Source organism: Vigna unguiculata, chromosome 3 (assembly GCF_037176805.1).
Source record: "Vigna unguiculata cultivar grain cowpea cultivar isolate G323 ecotype 2 chromosome 3, ASM3717680v1, whole genome shotgun sequence".
Lineage (NCBI taxonomy): Eukaryota > Viridiplantae > Streptophyta > Magnoliopsida > Fabales > Fabaceae > Vigna > Vigna unguiculata.
In genome coordinates, this window is record NC_140794.1 from 23570411 (window position 1) to 23597256 (window position 26846).

At 34.6% G+C, this 26846-nt stretch overlaps 1 protein-coding gene across 3 annotated transcripts; it reads left to right on the top strand.

Moving 5' to 3' along the window:
* Positions 1-3377: 3377 nt before the first annotated feature.
* Positions 3378-26467, top strand: LOC114176036 (5'-3' exonuclease family protein). Of its 3 annotated transcripts, none has more exons than XR_014993772.1 (15): positions 3378-3646; positions 3745-3955; positions 5558-5637; positions 6768-6806; positions 6970-6988; positions 8370-8423; positions 11282-11409; positions 11488-11556; positions 14841-14926; positions 15626-15735; positions 24728-24778; positions 25154-25313; positions 25450-25494; positions 25611-25685; positions 26002-26467. XR_014993772.1 is itself a non-coding variant. In XM_028060937.2 (15 exons), exons 1-15 carry the CDS (start codon positions 3494-3496, stop codon positions 26119-26121), a joined length of 1299 nt encoding a protein of 432 aa, XP_027916738.1. In that variant the 5' UTR covers positions 3383-3493; the 3' UTR covers positions 26122-26467. The 3 variants fall into 3 exon arrangements, 2 of the variants coding, with proteins under 2 accessions (XP_027916738.1, XP_027916740.1); XM_028060937.2 differs by having other exon boundaries at positions 3383-3646; positions 25154-25212; XM_028060939.2 differs by lacking the exon at positions 8370-8423 and having other exon boundaries at positions 3383-3646; positions 25154-25212.
* The last annotated feature ends 379 nt before the right edge of the window (positions 26468-26846 follow it).

Sequence of the window (26846 nt, forward strand, 5' to 3'; positions counted from 1 at the left end):
AGTATCCGCCACGGATTTTATATATGGATATCTGCGGGTGCGAGTATTTTTGCCATTCCTAGTTAGCAAGTTTAAGTTTTGCTTCACGCACCACCACAATTCATTCGCAAACCACCCCTATTTTTTATTAGGGTAGCAAATTCTTTTTCTTCACGCACCACCACAATTCATTCGCTTACCACCCTTGTTTTTTATTAAGGTAGCATATTCTTTTTCTTCACGCACCACCACAATTCATTCACATACCACCCTTGTTTTTTTTACTAGGGTAGCTGATTCTTTTTCTTCACACACCTCCATATTTCAGTTTGTGCATTGCTACTTTTAATTTGGATTCTGTTTATTTATTTACTTTATGCACTCCCCAATGTAATAATCCCACACCCCTTACATTAAGTTTTAGCTTACTTTATGCACACACCTCACTCCTTTAATTTATTGTCAGGCTAGGATGCATTTACTTTAATGCACCCCGCATTTTACTTTATGCACATCACATTTTACTTTATGCACCCCCACATTTACTTTATGCACCCTGCGTTTCTCTTTATGCACCACGTTTTCGTGTATCTTTTTTTTTTCTCATTTATCTTTTTTTAATTAAATCTCACATTTCACTCATATCATTTTCAAAAATAATAAATGTATTTTAAAATTGAAATAGGAATTAAAGTAATTTTATTAATATGATACAAATAAGGATAAATAAAATTTAAAGTTGTTTTCTTTATTTTATCTTTTAGTGTCTAGTTGACCGCTCGTGTCACACGACACTATTTTTTTCAATAAATAAATTATTAAAAAAATGTATTTGGTGTCTAATCGGCCGCTCGCGTCGCATGACACTTTCTTTTAAAATGCAACAAATTATTAGAAATTGTTTTTGGTATCTAATTGATCGCTCGCCTCACACAACACTCTTTTTCGATAAATAAGTTATAAAAAATGTGTTTTGTGTCTAATCGGCTGCTCGCGTCGCACGGCACTCCCTTTCAAATATGTCAAAGGACAACTTTCAAAAATTAAATCATTTAATCAAACAAATTTATAAAGAACTACGTAGTCCTGATTTCTCATTTTTAATGAGAATACATAGGACCAAGGTTTTAACCCTTGTCAGGTCCCTTTCACTCAAAACATATTTTGTTCAATTTATTTCTTACTTTTAGGGAAAATAAATATTTAAAATAAACACATCTCTTTTGCAAATTTAGTTAAAGGTATTGCCTTTGGACAAACGTTGTAGGATGCTAATACCTTCCCTACACGTAACCGACTCCCGGACCCTAAATTTGGTTTTCACAGACTTTATATTATTTTTATGGTTTTTTCATAGTTTTTCAGAATAAACTATGGTGACGACTTCTAATCTCTTTTTCCAAACCAATTTATTTTTAGTTTGTCGTCCCGTCGGTTGTGACACCTACTTCTGCCTCACTCCCCACTCTAGCCTCACCCATCAATTCTGCCTCACCAACCACATCAACCTCACCCCCTATAGGTGCCTCATGAACCAAATCATCTTCACCCCCCACTTATGCTTGACCCACTTCTTCATCCATTCCAGCACCAACAATAAAATGCACCACTTCGGACTGACAAGGAACATGTTGAACAAATATATCAACCTCTTCGGTCCTATCCTCTGCATACTTAGCCAACACTAATGCCTCCTTATCATCACTCAACAATCTTAGATTGTTTAACAACTTCTGTTTTGAACCTTTCCACCAAAGTTTCACATCTCTAATGTATTTAAAATCCTTCACGATGCCTAATGCTTCAAAGAATGACAAAAAATTTGGATCGATCCCTTTAAGAACGCGGATTTCACCCCAACGTATTTCAATCCCCTATTCCTTTCAAACCTACCCATATGATGAAACGCGACCGCAAACCCCATTTCCAGCCCTACGTTTCAAATAAAAACACAAACCAGAAAAATACAACCATAATCAGACTTTAAAAACAACCAAACCAGAGCAAAACGGACATTCAATGAAAGAAAAATTTTAAAAAATACAACTAACCTCACTTCATAAATGGTGATTTCGTTCATCAAATCAAACCACTGACCACCCACTTCTTCTTCGCTCTGTGAATGAAGTTTCTACCTTTGGATTACAAATTGAAATCACTACTTCCATCTTTGTTCACCAACACAAGTTTAATCGATAGGGTTCTCAACAAAACCCCTTTCTAATTTTAACAGAACACTGCATCTAATGGTTACATGATACATTCTTTAATTACCACGTGCCCTAAAACCATTATTAATGTATAAGTAAAACGTGCAAAATAGTGTCATAAAAAAAACCTTTAAACGGGATTTTGACGTGACCATCCATTAGCTATGTGTCAATTAATACTAACAAAGTTTAAAATTGGGGACAAATTTCATGCAATTCAAAACGTGAGGGACTAGATCAACCTTAAGATGAAGGACTAAAACCAAAATCCACCGTTGAGGGACGAAAAACATAATTAACCATTTTTTAATATAATTATTTAAATATCAATTAGTATATTATTTATATTTATATATTATTTAAATGTCAATATAATTTTTTTAAATATCTATTAATATATTATATATACTTATATATTATGTAAATATAATTATTTAATTTTTTATATTGACATAATTATTTAATATTAATTAATATATTATTTATATTTATATATTTATTTTAAAGTTTTGATTAATATGGTTATTGTTATTTTAAAATTTTGATTAATATTGTTATTTAAATATAGTTATCTAAATTTTATTATTAATATAGTTATTTAGACATGGAATTTTTTTTTTTATAATTCTGGTAAATTTTTTTGAGTTTTTTTCCCTTTTCCGTTATAATTTAGAAACATTTTCGTCTCATTTAGAAAAAAAGAATCATCATCTATAATCATGCATCAATACATACATAGCTTAATGTATAAAATATATGTATAATGTATTTTAGCAACAATATGTATAAAATATATAATGAATATGAAACAATAACTTACGTATCTGTGTATATAAAACTTAATGAAATAATGCAAGTGAAAGAAAAACAGAACAAAATCTCGATAAACCTTAATGTAGTGATGCAACCGAAAAAATCAAGTGTTCAATGTTCGAAACACATTTGAGAAAGGAAAATGTCGTTGAGCAGTAATTATCTTAATTACTTTTACCTATTTAAGTCAAAAGGTCGAAATGATCAACACACTCAATGCTTGGGGGTGTAGGAAAAATCTTTGGAGGTGCAGGGAGAAGACCGCAGCAAGAAAAAAGAGGTGCAGGAAGATGCAGTCTAAACAGAAGGAGCGTGCAAAAAGCAATAATGGACCTTCCTGTCAGGCCAACCCAAAATTGATATTTTTTTGCTCCCTACTCAGACACAGCAAAGCTCAAGGTTCATTCTGTTTTCCATTTATCTGGCAGTCGCTCTCCCTCCCTATGCCGTGCCTTGCTTCTGCTTCAATGCAATAGAACCAAAGTTCTGAAATGGCGTGCTGTTACAAGTACCACTATCTGTTTCTTCACTCTCATTCCCTGTGGAGAAAGCTTCCACTCCCGCACAACAGCTCCACCGCGACTTTCTCTCGCAATCTTCGAATCCCCACTCTGTTTCATTCTTCCGGCGCGCTACAGTCGAAGGTAAAGAAATTACCAGTATTTGACGCTGCACTGTACTGCGCCATTGTCGCTGTTGAAATCTCTCTTTCTCTTTCCCTCACTCTGCGTTTTCACGTTAGGGCTATTGCAGCGCTGCTGCAGATTCGTCAGGAGCTGTTCCTGCAACTTCGCCAACGTTGGTTCCTGACGCTGCATTTGGAACCGGTCAAGCACTGCGGCTAGGTTCAGCTGCCAAAGCGGAACGTGTGACGAACGCTGATCCTTTAAATGGCAGAGTTATGATTGTTGACGGTACTTCGATTATTCACCGGGCGTACTACAAGCTCTTAGGCACGTTTCGTTTTCTTTGCTCGTTTTTGTTGGCGCATAATTGCGCTGTTCACTTTTCTAGAGTGTGGTGCATGTTATCCGATGAGTTTTTCAACGTGTTGTGTTGAGTAGTTGCTAACGGCATAAAAGGTTTCTGCAGACTCATCTAATTGTTTTAGTAAACTTATATTAGACATTATGTAACTTCCCAGGCATTTGCCATCACATGAAATATTTATCAAAAAGAGAAAAAGAAAAAAAAGAACAAGAAAGCATAGGGAGCCGAACGAGTCCGTCTACCAAATACAATGCAAACTTCCTATCAAAGAACTAAACAACTCTAAATAGAGGAAGTTAAAACCTATTATGAAAGAAATCAAGAAGAATCTCTAGTGGCATAGTATCATATCAGTTATAGTGAATTTTATAATCTAAGCCCAAAAAAGCTAATTTATCGGCACAGTGGTTACCCTCCCTAAAGTATGATAATACTTAAACTTCATTTGATTACATATCTCCAAACACTTTGTCTAAGTGATCAAGGAACAACTTGAATATCCAAGAATGTCTTACATAACAAAGATGAATCAATTTCTAACCAAAGGCTCCTATATCCAGTGACCTGAGAATGTTCTATGGCCGAAATAGCCCCCATTATCTTGGCATATAAAGACTTATGCAACTCTCAAAATTGATGAGAAACTTCCAATGTATTCACCTCTAGTACCTCTAAACCTAGCACAAGCGGCATTATTTGGACACTCACAAGCTGCTCTATCTGTGTTCACTTTAACCCAACCTATATCCAGAAATCTCTAAAGAACCGCCAAAGACCGCCAAAGACCGCCAAAGAACTTGTATAGTAGTTGTGCCTCTCCTCGGCCTAGTATTGTTGTCAGAAAATTTCAGAACCAAAAAATCCTTTATATCATTGTGCATATGTTCAAGGGAAGAGTTACTGGTCAAACTTACTAACCCTTTTATATTTTGAACAGTTGTTTGTGGTGAAATCTTTTTCTGAAATCTGTCAGTTTAAAATCTCCAAATCATCCAAACAGTGTAAGTCACAGCTGCTAACTGCACAAGTTATTAGAACACTACTTGGAGACTAGATAAAATCAATAAGCTGAGTTGAATTCAAACAATGCATATCAGTAAAATCCCCTGCAGCCAAGACCAAAGATAAACAGCAGTATCACACTCAAAAAATAGATGGTGAATTGATTCTTCATATTTTTTTACATAGAGAACACATGGAACACAGAGCAGCCCCTCTGTACTGCACTTCCTTATCAACTGGCAGTCTGCTGTGCAAAAGCTTCCATAAAATCATACCATAAAATACTTTTACAATAATTAGTTAAAGTCATTGACATAATAATTTATGATTAGTTTACACTGCAAAAAAAATTACACTAAGACATGGAACTTAAACTCTTTTAAATATGTCACGTGTTTGATATAACTTGTGCTGCTATGTGTATGTTCTGTTATTGATAAAATTTACAGCTGTTTTGGTTTCCTATTATTTGCTGTGTTTTCTTTTTCTAAATTAATCTGGGGTTTTTTTTGGAGTAGAGTGTGTGTAACCGATTGCTGTTAATCTTTTGCATGGTGTAATAGCAAAGTTGCACCATGGTCATCTAACACATGCTGATGGAAACGGAGATTGGGTTTTAACAATATTTACGGCTCTATCGCTTGTAAGTTATCTGCATAGACATAAATGTGGATGCTTGACATTTATTTTCTTATTTTAATCAGTAAATTCATAAGCTTTTTATGTTCCTTGCATAATTTGTTTTGTCATCCTGGTGAAAAAATATAAATATATAACAGTGGATACTAATTTTAGTGCCCATTTAAAAAATATAATGATTAGGGCAGACAATAAGTAATATGTAAGGCTTCGGTTCAGATAGTTTGTTATAATATATTTTTGGAATTAAGTTTTACAAGACTGTAAACATATATCGAGATTTTTTTCGTGTTTCTGTTATTTTTAGTGAGAACTTTTAGTTTCTCTTTCACTAATCACTATATGATCACATGGAGTAGTGATTATCAAAGCTTTGAAGTAAAGTATTTATGTTATTGAAGTTGGTGAGTCATGAGTCTTTAAAATAATAGATTGCAATCTGTGAAATAAAGTAATGCAGAATTGAGAAAGAAAAATGATAACCATGATAGACTTGTAGGTTTATTCCAAACCAAATAAGTTAAATAAAATTTAAGATAGTTTGGAGAGCAATTAGAAAGGTGCGGGTATTGGCTTAAAGTCACTCTGGATAAGCTGATCAGTGTGTTTAGAGTAAAAGATTAACCTCTTAAGTCAAATTATTAGGTTTTTATATAAATACGATTCTCGTCAAAGTATCACTGAGTATAATCTTAGTATAATATCTTACATTCTTATATTATTTTCTCCTGATTTACATTATGGTTTCACTATAATATGAACACCTTTATAATATAATCATTTGTCTAATTAAATAATCCTTTTTGATGTGCCAGCAAGTTCAAACATGCAGACTTGTAAGAGCTATAATTCAACTTTTCTGTGTTATTTTTCAGTTTTCCTCTTGATTAGTCTTAGAGACTTAATTTTAATTTGTATTGAAGAAGCTTTGTAGTTCACTTTTCTTAATCAACTATGGAGAAAAATAGTGCAGATTCTTGGAATTGAGCCACAATTTTTTTGTTACTTTTAATTGACAATGCAGCATGTATATAGTGATTTTAAATGTGGTTGATTACACAGATTATTTTCATCTTGTGCGATTGATATGTGTTGTTTTTAACTTGTAGTCATTATTTGTTATTGTTCTTGCAGATAATTGATGTTCTGGAATTTATCCCCTCTCATGTGGTGGTAAGTTTTGCCCATCTTGTATTTATGTATGTGCTGAAGCATGTATTTCCGTAAACATTTTCATTGTTAGTATCTTTTTCCCTATTATTTCAATCTTATTCTTTCTTCTCATTTTTATAATCAGTTAATCTTATGGCTGTTGTTTGGTTTCTTTTACCCGCAGGTAGTGTTTGACCATGATGGTGAGTTATAAAATACGGCCTCTATATTTGCCAGTATGCTTTTTTGTTTTCCTCTTTTATATCCTTCATGCTAGTTGAAATTTAGCTTTTCTTTAGCCATTGTGATATTTCCTTTTGTACTATTTTACTTTTTTTTAAGCATAATGCATGGTATTGATAACTGATAGTCAATTATGAATTATAGTTTTGGTGCGGCTTTTTGCTGTGCTCCTTATGTTTTGATTGCGATAGTATTGGTTTCCATGACTGAATTTGGATTGCTCTATTTACCAAATAATGTTAAAAAGTATCGACTGCAATACAATAAAGATGCTGGGAGGCAAAACATGTATTGAAATATAGGATATCACAATGGGCATAATGGATGCAGCACTAAATAGGTGATGTGGTTGGAGAGGAAACAGAAGAGTGGACATACACAAAATTCTGGTACTGTTTGTGTTTTAACACAGGAGATCTGTTCAGTTAGGTATGCATTTTCAAATGGTTCCTCCATAAAAGAATTGGATTCATACTACAACAATATCTTAATGAGAAGTTTTAAGAAAAGATTAAACCCATGCATATCTTTTTACTCTGAATTTCAGACTGGCCTTAAAGGATTCATTTTGTCACAATATTCAGCCTCATAGATTCCTCCGTTAGCATATTGGTTCTTTACTGGCTTTCCTTTTATATGATGTTTAATGATTTCCTGTTGGCTAAAGATCGCTGTGCTGCACACCTCACTAAAATTTGGAATGTATACTTATGCTTATGCTCTATTTCTCCTGCACTACTTTGCAGTACATGCTAGCATTTGTATTAAAATTAATAGGAACTTTGTGGTGAAAGTTAATGGAGTTGAATGCTTTTATGCTATTCTTGTAATATTTGGGTTCATTCTGTTTTACATCTTGTAGTAAAGCATTCATATCAGGCTTACCTTAGTCATGAAATGAAGAGACAAATGTAACTGAAATATAGGTAATTTGATGTCTAATTCTTAGCATTTTAGGAAGCATCATCCTTTAGTTTCGCTAGAAGTTGAAGAGGAAGGAAGATTTTTGTACCTGGAAAGTATAAATAGATAAGTAAAGATTAAATTACTGTTTGCTGCATGAATTCCCCCCAAATTCTTGCTCTTATACTCTAGGATGTTGTATTTAGATTGAACTTGTCATGATCTGTGAAGTTGGTAGCATAGGAAGAATACTATGTTCAGTCAAGTACATACTGCTTCTAGTTCTAGAAGCTGTTGATGTTCTGGTGGTATCTGGGGATATAGAAACACATCATTTTGCGTCTCTTCTTCCTAGCAGCTAACTTGCATTCTCAGGTTCATTGGCTTGTAAAGCCGCTCTCAAATATAATTTTAATAGAGAAAACCTTCTCATTTCAGGACTTCCTTTTGGTCATACTTATAATTCATCAAAAGAAAGTTTTACTGCAAAAGGTATGTTTGTATTTTGAGTTTCATTATTTGGATGAAATTGGCATATGCGAACGATATCAGAATTTGAACCTCATTCTTTTGTTGTTATATGTGGGCACAGGTGGAATTGTGTGCCTATCTGTTTTTTCTTTCCATGCATCTTTTATTACATGATTTGACTTTCTCAAATAAAGTGTACTCTTACTTTGTCCACTCACCCTTAGTAATACTCCTCTTGCTCTATGTATATGTACCCTTTGATATTTATAAGTCTAGGTTTAATACAAATAATACCTGTCATCATAAGGTTGGAGGCTATCCAGATAATGATCTCAACTGTTCTGGGGTCTAGTCAAGCAAGTTGGGTGGGACTTAGGAGAATATAAAGCATTTTGTTATATTTGTAAGCCAAATTACAAGTACACCTATCTTTTTCTCTCTAAGATGGGTTGGCTTAATGGATCAAATGACTCAAAGGTGTTCTATTGTGAATAATGTACATAGAAAAATCATTGTGTATATTTTATTGGTCCTTTTATTGTCCAACAGTTAGTTCTATATAGCGTTGCAAGTATTATAGTTATAGTTGTGGTAAATTTGTTCCTTAAGTTTGAGTGCTACATATCTTTTTGTTGCAATTAAACTTAAGACTCTTTATTCATTTGAATCCTATGGTTTACATTTCTCTCAAATTAGCTGTCTTTAGTTGAATGGATTCAGATACTTGAACCATGAGATTTGTGCTGATGAGCTATGTTGTAATTTTTATCTATGCCAGGATTGATGTTCCTTTGCTAAACTTAAATGCATACATCTATCTTGCGTCTACTTGAACAAGATTCATGTGCTTTTAAAACCAGCTCCACATCACAAACTTTGCATTTATCTCCATCTAAACTATCCACCTAGGAGGATCATATCATCTGCTAAAAAGCATGCATCATTATCATGGCAATGCTCTTGAATATGCTTTGTAGCATAAAGATAGGGGTTCAAAGTTGACTATTGTTACTTGTGACCTTAACTTGTATACTCATACTAGTGGTGATCCCCTCATACATATCCTTGTTTTCCAAATTAGGCACTTAAGATTGAAAGTATGAGAAAGAGAGCTTAAGAGATTGATTATCTCATAGATGACCTTTGTTATTTGTAGAAAAAAATTACATAGGAATATCTAGGTAATTAATGCTAACAATTCATAGGTACAAATGCTAACCACCTACATTAAGTACCCACCCTAACAACTACCTATATTTAATACATATTCTAATACTCCCCCTCAATCTGGAACATACAAATTGTATGTACCAATCTTGGAACAAATAAATTCAATCTGAGGTCCCCTTAAGGATTTTATTTACACATATGCAAGTTGATCATTGGATTTGGCAAACTCTATAAATTTCCTTAGACAACAACTTTTGTCAAACAAAGTGACCATCAATCTCTTTGTGTTTAGTACTGGACGGGAAACAATGTGGAGAGCAGTTTGGTTATCACTATATATCTTCATTGAATCGTACAACATTTTGTTTCTTGCTTTTCCAAGAGATAGTATTTATTCCAAAGAAAACACAATATCCTGTAGTCGAGCATTTGTCCATAGGAGAACCAACCAAATCAACATCACAATATCTAGAGACTTGGGTATTTCCTTTATCTTCATACATGGAGCTGTTTCGAGATATCTAAGAATATGGATGACAACATTTCAATGATCAATACAAGGATTTTGCATGAACTGACTCACAACTCCTATTGCAAAAGACAAATCTGGTCTAGTAATGATAAGTAAGTTTTCCAATCAATCTTCTATATCTTTTCGGATCAAAGAAAGCTTCTCCTTGTTCTACCACTAATTTCTGATTTGGATCCTTAGTACAGTCCACCATTTTACAATCAATCATGCTTGTCTCTTTTAGGATGTTAAGAGCATATTTCCTTTGACAAATTACAACTCCTTCCTTTGATTAAGCTACTTCTATGCCCAAGAGATATTTGAGACTACCAAAATCCTTGGTCTTGAAAATGATTACATAGGTGTTTCTTTAATTGAGATAATATAGCAACATTATTCCTTGTAATGACTATATCTTCAGCATATACCATTAAGTACTCATTTTCTAGGGGAGGTGTGACCATAGAAACACAAACTGATTTGCCTCACTACTTTTCCTCCCAAATGTTTGAACAATGTGGCTAAATTTTCCAGAACAAGCGTGCGAAGATTGCTTAAGACCATAGAGAGAGTGACACGACATGCAAACCATACTAGAGCAAAAAACTCAGGTGGTTGTTCCATGTAGACTTCTTCCTCAAGATCGCCATGTAGAAAAACATTCTTTACATTTAGGATGAAATTTATAAATAGGACGAGGGTCTCATGTAGAACGAGTTCCTTTGCAAATGAGTATAGGCCAACTAGAATCTTCATTATTAGGAGATGTAGTATGGAACGAAGATGGTGAATAACTTGATGAAGAGGACTCACCATCTCTTGGCACGTTAATTTTCACATTTTTCATATCAATAAAGGCCATGTGTAAAAGTCTTCCTGGACTGTTCTGTCACTTCTTTATATTCCTTTCTCAAGTTTCATTTGAGGACCACAATATCTATCTGCTTATAATTGTGGGTTGTAATAATTTGGTTCTGCATTGCCTTGGTATTCTATTCTGGTCATATTTGTCTCATGTTGATTTGTGGGGCTTCAATTCAAATCAAGCTGGGGTAGTTAATATATGTTTTACTGTGTTTTTAGAATGTCTAACTGATTAATTTACCTTTTTAAGTGAGATTTGCCTTTGTTCTTTGACCAAGTCTCTAAATCTTTAAACTGTTATTTGTTCTTAATTTTATGTACTCTTTATTTGAAGGTCAGAATTTTCGGCACAATCTATACCCCGCATACAAGAGCAACCGTCCTCCAACTCCTGATACCATTGTTCAGGGACTTCAATACTTAAAAGCATCCATCAAGGCTATGTCCATAAAAGTCATCGAAGTGAGTAGATGATGTGAGTTCCTATTGCTTACAGATTAAGGGTGTAATATAGTTGATACAAAATTCATTCAATGATAGGTTCCAGGTGTAGAAGCAGATGATGTGATTGGAACATTAGCCTTAAGGAGTGTTGCTGCTGGGTACAAGGTGATCTCCCTAATGATTTTGAATCTTACTCTGATGCACATTTCAGATTTTTGACAAAATAGTGTTCTCTTTGACCAAATGAAGTATAATTATAGTTCTCTTCAACACTTCTTTTGGAACACAAGAAGGAAAGTTGTGTGGTTAGAATTCTGGGAATTTTAATTTTGAAGGTTGTTTGGAAGAAATGATTTAGCAGATAATGTGGAAAAAAAAGTAGAGCCCACGTTAGTGACACAAGGAGCTATCTTCTTATCTACCCTCGTGTATCATTTTGATAGCTTCAAATTTAGACTTGCTTTAAAGCTCCCATAATCAAGTTATACTCCACTATAGTCAATTATGGTGTTTTAAATTGGTAACAACATTTGTAGTAAGTTTGAAATAAAGCAGGTGCAAACTTATGATTCATTAAAGTTATCACTTTCTTTTCTTTTCATTTAAACCAAACACACTTTCATAATTGCCATTCATTTCTTCCCTTTTCTACTCTTCTTCACTTCAACCAAACAACCTCACTTTCCACTCATTTCTCATTTATTTGTCTTCTTTTCTTTTCTCCCAACCAAAGGCTGAGAGAGGCTATTTGCAAAATCTCTATAGGTACTGTAACCATTTTTATATGGTTAATTGCCATTGTTGTGTTATTCAGTTTACTAACAGTGTTATTGTTAAGATGTCACATCAACTAGGTATATGGTCAAAATATTCCAGATATATTACTTTGGTAATCTTTCATCCTTGAGCTAGCTTTGGGTTGAATTAAAGCCAATATATTCTCCATTCTCTTTTAGTATTACAGCCTATCTAGTCTTGAGGTTGGGACACTGTAGGTGTCTGTAAGCCTTGAGCTCTAAATTTCTATTCATGGGTCAGTCAAGATCTCATGACTACATACGTGGCCAAGAATGTATAATTACGAGCAATCCTTATACCTTGAGTTAGAGTTTGGGGCTTAATTAAGCACAATTCATTCTTTATTCTAGTAAGGGCTGGAGCTATGTTGCTCTAAGAACCCAAACACTTAAATTCCTTGTTTTATATGAGAAGTATTTTTATGCATATGACAACAAAAATTATTATGAAGATGATAAAAGAATTATGAAAATTTAGTTAATTTTTCAATTTTATTTGAGCAATCTCAATAAACATATAGCTTATGTCCTTTTTCCACAAAAAGTTACAATAGTATAGTAATGCCCTTGATCAAAGTTGAGTCAACAATGTCCTTGGTTGAGACCAAGTCGATGATGCCCTTAATTAGAATAAATTGCACAATGCCCTGGGTCGAGGATGAATCAATTATGCTCCAATTGAGTTGACAATGCCTTGACCAAGCCAAGTTGGTTGAGGTTGAGCTGATGACATCTCAAATGAGGTTGAGTTGACAATGTCCCTATATTAGTTGAGCCATGACATCTTGGTCAAGCTGATGATGTTCCAATCTATGCTGAGCTATCAACCTCCTATACGAGGTCGAGTTGATGACATTCTAACTGAGGCCAAGCTGACGATGTCCCATTTGAGGTTGAGTTGATGATGTCTCAGTTGAGGCTGACTAGACAATGCTCAAATTAAACAAAATTTAAGAAATTATTAATTTTGAAAAATTTATGGTTGGATTAATTTTGATCTATTAATTATTGATCAAAGGATCATTCAGATTTTCTAAAAGTAAATGGATGGGTTTGATCCAGTCCATTTTATTTTACTTTTTTTTTATTGTAATGGATGGATTGAATGAATTTTCTTGTGGATGGACTAGGTGGATGATGGATAAATAGATTGCTTTGCCAACCCTAATGTGTTATAATGTAACTTGTAAACCTTTTCTAGCTTTGCTGGCATCAGTCCAATCAGAAGTATTCTAGTTTTATATAAACTTATTCCAAAACATGAAATTGTGTCTAGGTATCTATACTTCTAAAGATTGATTTAGTTTAATTTAACCAATCGTAATTTAGAGTTACTCTCTGTTAAACATTTTCTGGTTTTACCAACATCAGTTCAGTCAAAATTATTCTTATAGTTTTAGTAACGTTATTTAAAAACATGAAGCTTGTGTCTAGGCATCTACAAAAGAATGATTTACTTTCCTTTAACCAATCCTACATATAAAATTACTCTATGTGCGACCCCATTTATTAAATAAAGTGATCATTGTTTAAAATATAAAATTTTACTGTAAAATAAAAGAAATTCTTCTAGAATAGTGTTTCTTGTTGCATGATGAGTTTATCAATCAGTTGAAATTTGACATGTTCAGTTTTCTGGGTTTGAACAAAATTTTTTATACTGTTTCATAAGTACGAATTTCATTGTAGTTAAATTGAATATGGGAGCTATTCACGTCATTGAGTATGCTAGATGTTCCGGATTTACAAGACTTAGTTGGAATGTGATTCAACTTTGATTTGTCAAGCTTTCTCTCATCAAGAGGTTGTACTGTCGTATTGGTTTTAAGGTGTTACATATTTTTCAGGAAGGAAATATAAGTTGACGAGTTTAGGCGTGTCTTCTAGAAAAGTGTTTAAATGGTATACGGTTATGCCAATTTTTATAAATTTGGACTTTTTTCATAATAGGTTTATTTTTCCTATGTATATGGCTATTTAGATTGTGAATAGCTTTCTAGCGGACTTGTATTCTGTTCATGGGTTTTGGTTTAGTCCCCCCATGAGTTCTATTTATCTTCTTTTTTTATTAATAATATTTTCATGTGATGACAAATGATAGATGTATCTTGGAGTGTTAGTATAGCTGAGATGTCAAGGAGCTTAGTGATGTCTAGCCTGAGTTTTATAAAATAAAGTTGAATGGGTATAGAAAGAAAAAGTAGTGTTATGGAAGCTTGGGTAGAAAGAAGGTTACAAATTTTCAGCTGAATAGCTGTGCAATCGAATTTCTTTTTACTACCTTCCTGTGGTTTGACAGTTGAAGATTTTTATTTCTGTTGCCAATTGCCTCTCCCTGGTAGTAATTATCATTTAGTATAAGTGAAAGTATCATTGGTTTTCTGTTTCTGTTTGATATTTATATTTGTTAGTTTCCTGATGGTATTGAAGTTACTGATGTTCATTTTAGCCTTGTTGTGCTAATTATGTTTGTGGTTGATGAGACTTGAAGGAATTTTTGTTTCCTAATCTCCTTGGATGGGCAATTGCACTTTCTTTTAATTGTGCTTGAACAAAGTTTTAAATAGCTTGATATTTATGTTTTCATTGTGGAAATGGCTCCAATGAAATTACTAAGTCACCACTACTGATACTATTTTATCTTGATGATAGGTACGAGTTGTCTCCCCCGATAAAGACTTTTTTCAGATATTGTCTCCTTCCCTACGTCTCCTTCGAATTGCTCCACGTGGTGATCAGTTAGTATCCGGCTTAATCTCTGTTTTCTGTGCTTCTAATCATGCAATGCAATAATTGATAGCACTTTTTTTCTGACTTTATTACAACGAGAACCATCTAATAACCATTCTTTGCTTACCCTTTTATATGTGGAAATTCATATTACCAGAGCAAAATTATTGATAACAAATGGATCCATTTGCTACATTTAGAACTCCCTGGTTTTTCTCTTTTACAGAGTGGCAATGTAAAACATTATGCTAACTCATCTTTCCCTTTCTCTTGATATTGCTTCTTGAATACTGCATGGAGTTTTTTTTTTTTTTTTGTAAACTAATAGTGAAAAACCAATATTAAATGGAATAGTATTTTGATTGCAAATTATACCTTATTAGGAATGTAATTCTAACCCATGTTGCTCTCTCTCTCTCTCTCTCTTTATATATATATATATATATATATATATATTGCTTTCTGAGTATTGCATGAACTTATAATCAACTAATGATGAAAAACCTATATTACATGGAACATAATCGGTGTTGCATGCTTAATAACAATTCAATAATATGCTTCATAAATCAAATCAAAACATAGTGGAGTGGAACAAGGCTACCAGAGTTCTTAAAATTTTTATAGCCTTTTAATCTGTGTAGTTATTTATGGTTGCAATTTACTATGTAGTTTATTATGTTTTATGGTTTCTTTTTTCTCAACAGGATGGTATCGTTTGGTGTCGAGGATTTTGCTAATAGATATGGAGGGCTTAAACCATCCCAATTCGCAGATATGATAGCACTTTCAGGGGATAGATCTGACAATATTCCAGGTTATTTTGTGCTCCTCTATTTGTACGGTCTTTTTCCCAAATCAAGAGGAATAAAATAGATCAGGTTTACGCCTATGAAATCAGTATGTATTAATTAGGGCCTGTTAGAATTAGGATTGTCAGGAGTGCTGGTTCTTTAGTTGTACAAGTATTGATATATATTATTAGTATAAAAATTGTATTAGGTCAGTGATTTATTGCCATATGTAATACCACAATCCCTTTAGTAAAATGTATTCTCCTTTGATCTTTTATCTTTTGTGATATCCCACACCATTATAGTAAAGAGAAAAATGTGTTGAAGATGTGATCTGACTTAAATAGGGATATAAGATATGTTTAGCAGACATATGGGGATTTCACTTTTTTTTTTGTTGCCTTAATTATCTTGTAAATATGATTATAAATAGATTAGTTTGTTTATGCCCACAACACACCCAACTCCTGTACGCCTACATGATATTAGATTAGGGTTCAATCCCCTGTTGCGCAGCTTGTGATGAACAGTACTGCGAATACTTCCAGCTACAAAACAGCAGCCGTATTGTCTGCATTTTGCTGGTGCATTAATTTTTGTTTTAGTTCACTCCTGTATTTGGAGCTCTAGTTGAGTTGGTTCAACATTTAGGATATTACTATTTACTCACGGGCATTAATGACTTATCTCATTGTTCTTGGGTTATCCTGGTGAAAAATCACTCTGATATGTTTTCTATTTTTTCAAAGTTTTTCACGTGAAATAACTACTCAATTTGGGTCACCCATTAAAATTTTATGCAACGATAATGTATTATAATATTTGTCTTCCCAATTTCAGTCTTCTCTCAAATCGTAGGTCATTCTTCATCAAATTTCCTGTTCTCACATACCACAATAGAATGGTGTCATTGAATTCAACCTTCACCTAGTTGAAACAGCTTGGGCCCTTCTTCACTATAATGTTTCCCTTTGCTTCTAGGGTGATGCACTTCTAAAGCATGTTCTTAATACAATATAAATCACGTGCCCTTGATTCTCCTCAATCATTAGGCGGGCATACTCTATTTTGTATCTACAACCAGACTTGTATATTGTCCCTCTCCATATCTTTGGTTGTATCTGATTTGTTCATGATCTTACTCCAGGTAAATATAAATTCTCTGCCAAGTCTCTTAAAGTTTTTCTTCGTTATTATCATCCCCAGAAAGGATATCATTGCTTTTGTTTGTCCACAACTCTTATGGTATCTTACTTGTGTTGATGTTACATTCGTCGAATCTACTCCATTCTTCTTGGATACTGCTGTCAACAATGCTCCTTGATTGCACAACCTGTTGTTTTGACTCTGTCCACTATCACTAATCCACCTCTACTAGTTGTCTATCAGTGAAGGCCACAACATGCACTAGTGGTTGCAACTACTGATGCCCCAACACCATCTTCTGCTCTAAACAACCCTCCAATCACATCTCTTGTTCCAGAGCTTCCCATTGTCTTGAGAAAAGGTATTCACCCTCGCAATCCTAATCTAAATATGCTTGTACGCCTTAGTGTCACTGAGTACCTCCTTCCTTTTCTCCTTTATATCCTCTTTAGATTATGTGTCTGTTCCTAATTCTATAGGTGAAGCTATTTAATCCCCATTGGAGACAACTATTAGTTTAGATGGATACTTTACATACTAGTGGCACCTGGGAGCTGGTCCAATTGCCTCTAGAGAATACTGTTATTGGTTGTTGTTGGGTGCATATAGTGAAGGTTGGACCTGATTTTAATATGGATCTGTTCGTCTAGTGGCTAAAGGCTGTATACTCAAATCTTTGGTCTTGATTATGAGGACACTTTTCTCATGTGCCCTTTGTTTGTCTATTTCTGGCCATGGCTGTTGCTCTCTATTGGCTGCTTCACCAATGAGATATTAAAGAGACATTCTTACATGGTGAGATGTCGGAACAGGTTTATGTGGATTAACACTCAGAATAATTTGCCCCTGTTGGCTCTCACCTTCTTTGTTGCTTGCATAGGGCTTTAAGCAATCTCTTTGTGCCTTGTTTGGTTGATTCAACTGAACTCTAATTCAATTTGGTACAACTTGTTGCGAAGTTGACCACTTGGTTTTCTTCATTCTTCATATAGCTTGTTGAATATAGAGAAAATAGGATTTGAGATTAAATCTCCCTTGTGTATAAATCACACATAGGGTAATCTATTTATAATAGAGAGAGGTACAACTAAAAAGAGTAACTAAAAATAAATAGAGTAAATAGAAGATATTGTTTGATATTGTGATTAACAATATCTAACAATATCTAAACAATATCTAACACTCCCCCTTAAACTAGAGCACACAAATCGTATGTGCCAAGCTTGTTACAAATATAATTAATTCTAAAACCCCGTAAAGACTTAGTAAAAATATTTGCTAACTGATCACTTGAGTTAACAAACTCAGTCTTGATGTCTCCCGACATAATCTTTTCCCAAATGAAATGACAATCAATCTCAATGTGTTTGGTTCTCTCATGAAAGACAGGATTAGAGCTAATATGAAGAATAGCCTGATTGTCACACAAGTATCATTTGAGTGACATCTCCAAATTGTAACTCTCTAAGCAATTGCTTGAGCCAAACAAGTTCACAAGTAGCTGAGGCCATAGCTCTATATCCTGCTTCTGCACTGGATCTTGTCAAAACACTCTGTTTCTTACTTTACAACGAGATCAAGTTACCACCAATGGAGACACAATACCCTGATGTAGATCTTCTATCAGAAGGAGATCCTGCCCAATCAACATCTGAATAACAAACAACTCTTGTATGATTATTAGAACCATATAACAGCCTTTTTTCGGGAGATCCTTTAATATAATTCAAGATACGAATGATTGCATTCCATTGATCTTCACATGGGGAATTAAGAAATTGGCTTACCACATTGACTGCAAAGGAAATTCAGGACAAGTAATTGTAAGATAATTTAATTTTCCAACTAGTCTTCTATACTGCTGAGATATAGGCTCCCCCATATTTGGTAGAAGTTTAGTATTGGGATCCATGGGTGTATCAACAAACTTTGAACTCACCAACCTAGTTTCTTCCAAAATATCCATGAAATACTTCCTTTGAGATATAACAATACCATCATTGGTTTCTGCTACCTCAATACCCAACAAATATCTAAGTTTGCCAAGATCTTTGGTCTGAAAGTGGTGATAGAGATGTTGTTTCAACTGAGAGATGCCATGGTTGTCATTATCTGTCAGAACGATGTCATCAACATATACTCAAGTAAACACATCCATCACTTGAGTGTTGATAAAAGACAGAATGATCTGCTTCACACCGAGTCATACCAAATTGTTGGACAACATTACTAAACTTTCCAAACCAGGCTCTAGAAGACTGTTTTAGGCTGTATAGGGATTTGCGAAGACGACATACCATCCCAGAAGACTCCCCTCAGCAACAAACCTAGGAGGTTTCTCTATATAGATTTCTGTTAGGTTTTATAGAGGGGGTTTCACTGGGGAGAACAACACCAATGAGATCTGAGCCTAACCACATAAGACACTGACACCACTCTCAACCCAAAACCTTAAGGCAATGGGTTTATGGGTCTTTATTCTTATATAGTGCTCTACTTTCTCATTTCTGGTCAATGTGGGACTTAGACTCACACTTGGATTCCTAACAATCTCCCCCTCAAGGGTGAGTCCCTTCAACCACATTGGTACACTCCCCCTCCAGCGGAAGCATTCCCAACCACGAGTACTCCTTTTCTGCCCTTTTCTGTACCGCCGTTATTCTTAACGGGACACGCTTACCTGACCCACACTGTCAGGAAGACTTTTGATACTAGGACCATACTGGTACTGCACTCGTCTGAGCCGATATTAACCATCGACTCTGATACCACTTGTTAAGTTTTACAGAGGGGGTTTCACTGGAGAGATACAACACACCAATGAGACCTGAGCCCAACCACATAAGACATTGATACCACTCTCAACCCAAAACCTTAAGGCAATGGGTTTATGGGTCTTGATTCTTATATAGTGCTCTACTTTCTCATTTCTGGTCAATGTGGGACTTAGACTCACACTTGGATTCCTAACAATCTCCCCCTCAAGGGTGAGTCCCTTCAACCGCATTGGTACACTCCCCCTCCAGCGGAAGCTGCCCAACCACAAGTACTTCTTTTCTGCCCTTTTCTGTACCGCCGTTCTTTTCTTAACGGGACACGCTTATCTGGAACCCTTACCTGGGACTCTTGCCAGGAAGACTTTCGATACTAGGACCATACTGCACTCATCTGAGCCGATATTAACCATCGGCTCTGATACCACTTGTTAGGTTTTTAAGGAGGGGGTTTCACTAGAGAGAACATCACCAATGAGATCTGAGTCTAACCACATAAGACACTGACACCACTCTCAACCCAAAACCTTAAGGCAATGGGTTTATTTTTCTTTATTCTTCTATAGTGCTCTACTTTCTCATTTCTGGTCAATGTGGGACTTAGACTCACACTTGGATTCCTAACAATTTCTTCTTGCAAATCACCATTGAGGAAAACATTTTTAACATCTAGTTGATAAAGAGGCCATTATTGAAGAGTAGCGATGGCGATAAATAAACGAATAGAAATCATCTTTTCCACAGGGAAAAATGTATCTCCATAATCCAACCTAAAAATTTGAGTATAACCTTTGGCCACAAGACAAGCTTTGAGGCAATCAATAGTACCATCAGGTCCAACTTTGATAGCAAACACCCACTTGCAACCAACAATAGATTTCCCTGACAGTAACGGGACTAGTTCCCAAGTTCCACTGTTATGAAGAGCACTTAGTTCATCTGTCATGGCTTGACGCCAACCAGGATGGGCTCAAGCTTCACAGACAGTTTTTGGAATGGTCACAGAAGAAATAGAGGAAAGACATGTATAAAAAAGTAATGACAGTCGGTGATAACTCAAAGCACTATAATGGGGAGAGGGATTACATATAGAATGCATACCTTTTCGGAGGGCAATAAGAAGGTCAGACTAAGGTGTCAGAGTCGGAGGAGATAGAGTAGTCGAGACTTGATTGGAGTCACATGGTGGTAGTTGTGATCGGTTTCGATGACGATAAACTTGAAGGGGATACAAAGAAGAAGTTGATTGTGGAGCAGGAACTGATGGTGAAGAAGACACAGTAAGAGGGTCACAAACAATAGGAACATTAAATGTACTAGGAGTGTTAACAGGATTGGATGAAGACAGAGGTGAAAATTGACTCTTAAAATAGAGGGAGAACTTATTAAAGGTGACATCTGCAAACACAAGATAACGGTTAAGAGAAAGAGAAAAACATTTGTATCTTTTTTGTGATCTTGTAAACCCTAAGAAAACACTCTTATGTGATCTAGGAGAGAGCTTGTCAAGACCAGAACTGAAATTATGAACAAAACATGTAGACCCGAAAACTCTTAGAGGTAAGGGATGAAGAGGTTCATAAGGGAATAAAATGGAATGAGGTATGTTATTATCTAAAACCGAAGAAGGCATGCGATTAATGAGATAACATGCAGTAAGAATAGCATCACCCCAAAAAGGTTCAGGAACCTCTCCATGAATTAAAAGAGTGCGAGTTGTTTCAATAAGATGTCTATTTTTACGTTCAGCTACACTATTTTGTTGAGGTGTATAAGCATAGAAGTTTGATGCAGAATACCGTGAGAAGTCGTAAATTGTTTAAAAGAATGAAAAAGACATTCATGACCATTATCACGACACAAAACTCTAATAGAAACACCAAACTGAGTTTTAATTTCATCAAAAAAAGTTTGAAAGATATGAAATAATTCAGAACGATTTTTCATCAAAAATAACCAAGTACACCTGGAATAATCATCAATGAAAGTAACAAAGTATTGAAAACCTAAAGTAGACTTAACACGGCTAGGTCCCCAAATGTTAGAGTGAACCATGACAAAAGGGGATGAAGCCACGTGTGACACTACGTGTGACACTACGAGGAAAGGAAGTACGACTATTCTTGCCTAATTGACACAACTCACACACCAAACGAGACAACTTGGACAAGGTAGGGACAAGCTGTTTTAACTTGGCAAGGCTTGGATGACTTAACTGAGCATGAAGAAGAGAGGGAGACTCCATAACTGCACCAACATGTGTAGAGGGATGGAGATGATAAATACCATGAGAACGAGTTAAACGACTGATGGACAATAGGTTAAAAGGAGACCTAGGGATATAAAGAACATTATCAATGGTTAAAAAAGGGAAAAGTTTAACAGTGCCAACACCATGAAATGATACTCTAGAGCCATCAACTAGTGTAACAGGAGGTAAAGGATTAGGAAATGATAAAGAAGAGAACAAAGATTTGTTACCAATAATATGATCAATGGCTCTTGAATCAAAAACCCATGGATTAGGAGAAGAAGATTGGGTTAGACCAGCAAAAGATGTACCTGTGTGCGCGATAGACGCAGTGGACCTAGAAGATTGTTGATCCTTATACTATTTCAGAAATTTGTTGAACATAGCATGTGTATCGGATGAAACATAAGAAGGAGGATCCCCAACAAACGAAGGTGGAGAAAGCTCAGTCTGAACAACTGCAGCAGATCGAGGAGGACGACCATATAATACATAACACTTGTCAATCTTGTGATCTAGCTTCTCACAATGTTCATACTTAGGACGTCCTTTTCCTTGTTTGAGAGGACGAGTTCGGTTATCACGGTGAGATGTCATAATAAATCGAATACAAAACAAAAATGCGAATCACACAGCGGAAGCAATGAACAAAACAGATCGCAATATTAGATTATTGCATGTTCCTTAAAATGACATAAAGAACATGGGACAGAACTTTCATAAACGCCTCAAAGTAGAAAACAATTGCAAAATTGCGATCACGTGAAATCTGAAAATTTTTGAAAGAGGCGTAAGGATTGCGACTTAGGACTTAGGAAAGAGGAACTACTGCAACAATGTCTTTTCAATCATAAAATTTGCGAAAGAGGCTAAGGGCTAAGGGTTTAGGAAAGAGGAATTACTGCAAGGATCCCTTCTCAATCCTGAATCGTTTAGGACTCTTGATATCATGTTGAATATAGAGAAAGTAGGATTTGAGATTAATCTCCCTTGTGTATAAACCACACATAGGGTAATCTATTTATAATAGAGAGGTACAACTAAAAAGAATAACTAAAAATAAATAGAGTAAATAAAAGATATTGTTTGATATTGTAATTAACAATATCTAAAAATATTTTAATAATATTTAAATATCTAACATAGCCTATCCATTTATTTAGTGGTGTATGTTGATGACATCATTATTACTAGTGAAGATTCTTAGGGTATCAACCGACAAAGGTCTCATATTCAGAATTAGGTCTAGATGAAGGATCTTGGTCCGCTTAAATATTTTTTTGGCATTGATCTTGCTTAATCTACTTCGGGCATTGCCATTTCCCAGCAAAATTATGCATTGGATATCCTCATCCAGATTGGTATGCTTGAGTGTTGTCCCAATGACATCCCTATGCCTTAAACGTCTTCTGAGTTAGGGGGAAGCTTTGGAAGACTTCAAAATATATTGTAGAGTTGTTGGCTGTCTCAATTACCTCAGTCACTAGGCTCAATATTGCATTTGTAGTTTGGTGTAGTAAGCCAATTCCTCAATGGCCCTTGTGATAGTCATTGGAATTCTGTCATGTGCATCCTCCATTACATCAAGAAAGGTTGCAGAATAGTATACAAGAACAAAGACAATTCCAAAGTTGTCTAATGCATATTAGGAATGATCACCATCAAATAGACGGCCTACTTCGGGTGATTGTGTGTTCTTGTTGGAAGTAATTTAATGTCACGGAGGGGAAAAAAACAAAATATAGTTTATAGATCGGTGCTGTAGCGCATTGGCAGCCACTGCAAATGAAATTTTATGGCTAAGGTGATCGGGGAACATTCAGGGTGCTAAGCTTATTGCGATAACCAAGGTGCTCTTCGTATTACATCTAATCTAGTCTTTAATAAATGGGATAAACACTAGAGATAGACTTTTTTTTTTTTTTGAGAGAGAGAAAGTGCTCTTAAGAAAATCACTATTGACTTTGTTAGTTCTACTGATCAGCTGACAGATATGCTAAAGTTTTTCTCTGGGGATCTCGCATTGATCATATTTATTTGTAATAAGCTTGACATGTGACGTATACGCTCCATCAGCTTGAGGGGAAATCTTGATGATATGATTATTGAAGATTTGAACTGATTAGGTTGAATGCAAATAGGAACATAAGATATAAATAGTAGTTCAGTGTGCGTATGCCCTTAACACATTTCCTGTACCACCATGTCTTTGGCATCTTTGAAGTATATCTTACCTAGATGTTACTCACTATTTTTACGGTATATCTTAATAAAAATTATTTGATGCGGCTTCTCTCATATTTAGTTGATAATGTCTTAATATACTTACCTTGATGTGAAGGAAAAGAAACCAATTCCTAAAATTGGGGTTTCTTTAAATGTAGAAAAACTGGTCAACAGCTGTTGTAATTTAAAAAATTCAAGTTAGTCTTTCCCGGAAATGGGGAAAACAAACAGAATTCCGAGATTTGGTTCGCCATGCTAATATTTGGACACATGTGAATTGATTACTGGAATGATAATTCTTTTTGCAAAGTTTGATTTGGTCAGGAGGAAATTTATTTTTATTATATTCCATTCTGCTTTTCTTTTTGTACTTGGATTTTATATGTAATTATGGAGTTATGAGTTTATAACTAATTAAAATATGTTAGAAAAAGAACCATTAATTGATTATACTGTAGAAGGAATCCCATCTCGAGTGGCCATTCTCATTTGTATTCTTAGGATTTGAAACATCATTATTTGCATTTTTATAGCCAAACTTATGAATCATAATTCCCATGGAATAGGGACAAGTTAAATAAGCTTGTGGAATTTTAACAAAATTCTTTATATCTGCAGGAGTTAATGGAATTGGAGATGTTTATGCTGTGCAATTACTCAGTCGATTTGGTGAGGTTTTATTAACTTTGTCTTATTTTATCCAAAAGGTTAAATTGTCTTAAGTTGAGGATTCTCATCTAGTGTTTTATTAGCTTAAATAATCTATATTGTTGCAGATGTAACAGTACTATATTTGGATTGTTTTTCCTTTTCAGTGACGTTCTTGTTCTGTCTGTAGATTGTTTTAAAAATTATTGAATAGCTTTCAAATTTATTGGTTGAGTGCGTGGTTGGCGTGTTATAATATAGTAGTCCAAATAATTTAACTTTCTGGAACTCGCTCACTTGTAAAAGATTTTTCTATGTAGTTTTTTGATCTTGTACCTTGGTATATTTCTTAATCCATATATGGTTGTAATCATATCTCTTCACCTTTATGAACAGGCACATTGGAGAGGTTGTTGGAATCTGTTGATCAAATTAAAGAAGATCGCATTAGAAAGGTTTTCCTGACTGATATTATGCTTCATGTGCAAGTTTGCTCACATGATTATTAAAATGTTCTCATCGGAACTTATATGTCTGGTTCAACATGATTAGTGAGGTTTATTGTTGCATTTACCATCTTAATGTATTTAGTTATCTTCTGTAAAAGATATTAGGATTTTACCTTTCAAAGCTATTGTAATTGTTCCCAGCCAACACTAATATTGGTGTTACATTTGCCATTTTCCTTCTAGGCCTTGATTGAAAATGCTGAGCAGGCCCTCTTAAGCAAGGAACTGGCAAGCATCTCAGTCTCTTGATTTATTTATGGATCTACACCTTTATTTTTTTTAGCATCTATTTGTCATGTTATCTACAATTTTTTTCTCATGCGTCAGTACCTAAATTATCACAGGCCCTGTTGCGGTCTGATCTTCCATTGTACATGGTACCATTTGCTGTAGAAGATCTCTCGTTCAATAAACCAGAGGTTTGTGGCATTGAAAGCAGTTCAAGTTTTCAATTTGTATCTTTTTAGTTAGTTTTAGCTTGATTTTTCTAGTCCATTTATAGATTTTATTTAAAGCTCATATATCAGTATCAAGTTTTTGTGCTATAAACGGGTTGGTCGTTGCCATTAATGCAATGGAGATTGTGATAAGCAGCAGCAAAAAAGGCTATGATAGTTATTTGATTTTCTTCCCTGTGATCAAATGATATTTTAGTTATTAATTTAAATAGAATATTATATTAGAAGTGTAATTTTTTGCATGTTTTTTTAACTCAACGAAAATAATGGTGTACAGGACAATGGTAGTAGATTCAACAGCCTATTAACAGCCATCAGTGCTTACGCAGAAGGGTTTTCAGCTGATCCCCTCATCAGGAGAGCAGTTCATTTGTGGAGAAAGTTGGAGTCAAGATGAAATTGAGTTCATGTATAGAGGGGAATTTTTTATTAGAACATTTCAACATTACACAACATGAGGGTATTAAAGTGTATACAGAAAGCAGAGTAGGTTGTTCTTGTCAACTATCGTATAAGTATTTGTAATTTTGATGTAATTTGGCACGCAAAGTATATATTTTTGGAGGTAAAAATCATAAAGTGGGCATTAGGTAGAGCAGGAAGAAGTGTGAGAAGTCAAAGTCTATGCCTTCACACACTCATGCCAGCTAGAGCATTACGAAAATGCTATTTGTTGCTACATGGCATTTACACTACACAATACTGATTTGCGCTTAATTCATTTTACAGGAGGATTATAATGAGTGGCTGATGTTGCTTTAAGTCCCTCTTGATTCATATCAAGAGCATTAATCACAAATTAAGATGCATGTTAAATTCATGTGACAACTTTTTCGACAGAGATAACATTTTGTAAGATGCAAAACTGTAAGTTCAAAAATCACTTGGGACTACTTTGGCCATTCACACTTTTTGATAAGTAGGAGGTATTTATTAGGTAAAATACCCAATATCTCTCAATCCCACCTAACCTAATTCAAATAAATTAGGTCAAGTATTTTTTATGAATTAGATGGAACCTGATTAATTTTTTATATGCTGGGTAACATTATTTATGTTGAACAAAAAACTCAATCCAATCAAAATTATTAATATTAAATAATACTAAAAATAATAATAATA

Bases quoted from the DNA above. Each gene is read 5' to 3' on its own strand.
- LOC114176036 (XM_028060937.2), top strand. From the start codon at position 3,494: ATGGCGTGCTGTTACAAGTACCACTATCTGTTTCTTCACTCTCATTCC. The intron at 11,410-11,487 runs GTGAGTAGATGA...ATTCAATGATAG, and splicing joins TGTCCATAAAAGTCATCGAA to GTTCCAGGTGTAGAAGCAGA. The intron at 25,213-25,449 runs GTTTTCCTGACT...TTTTCCTTCTAG, and splicing joins AAGAAGATCGCATTAGAAAG to GCCTTGATTGAAAATGCTGA.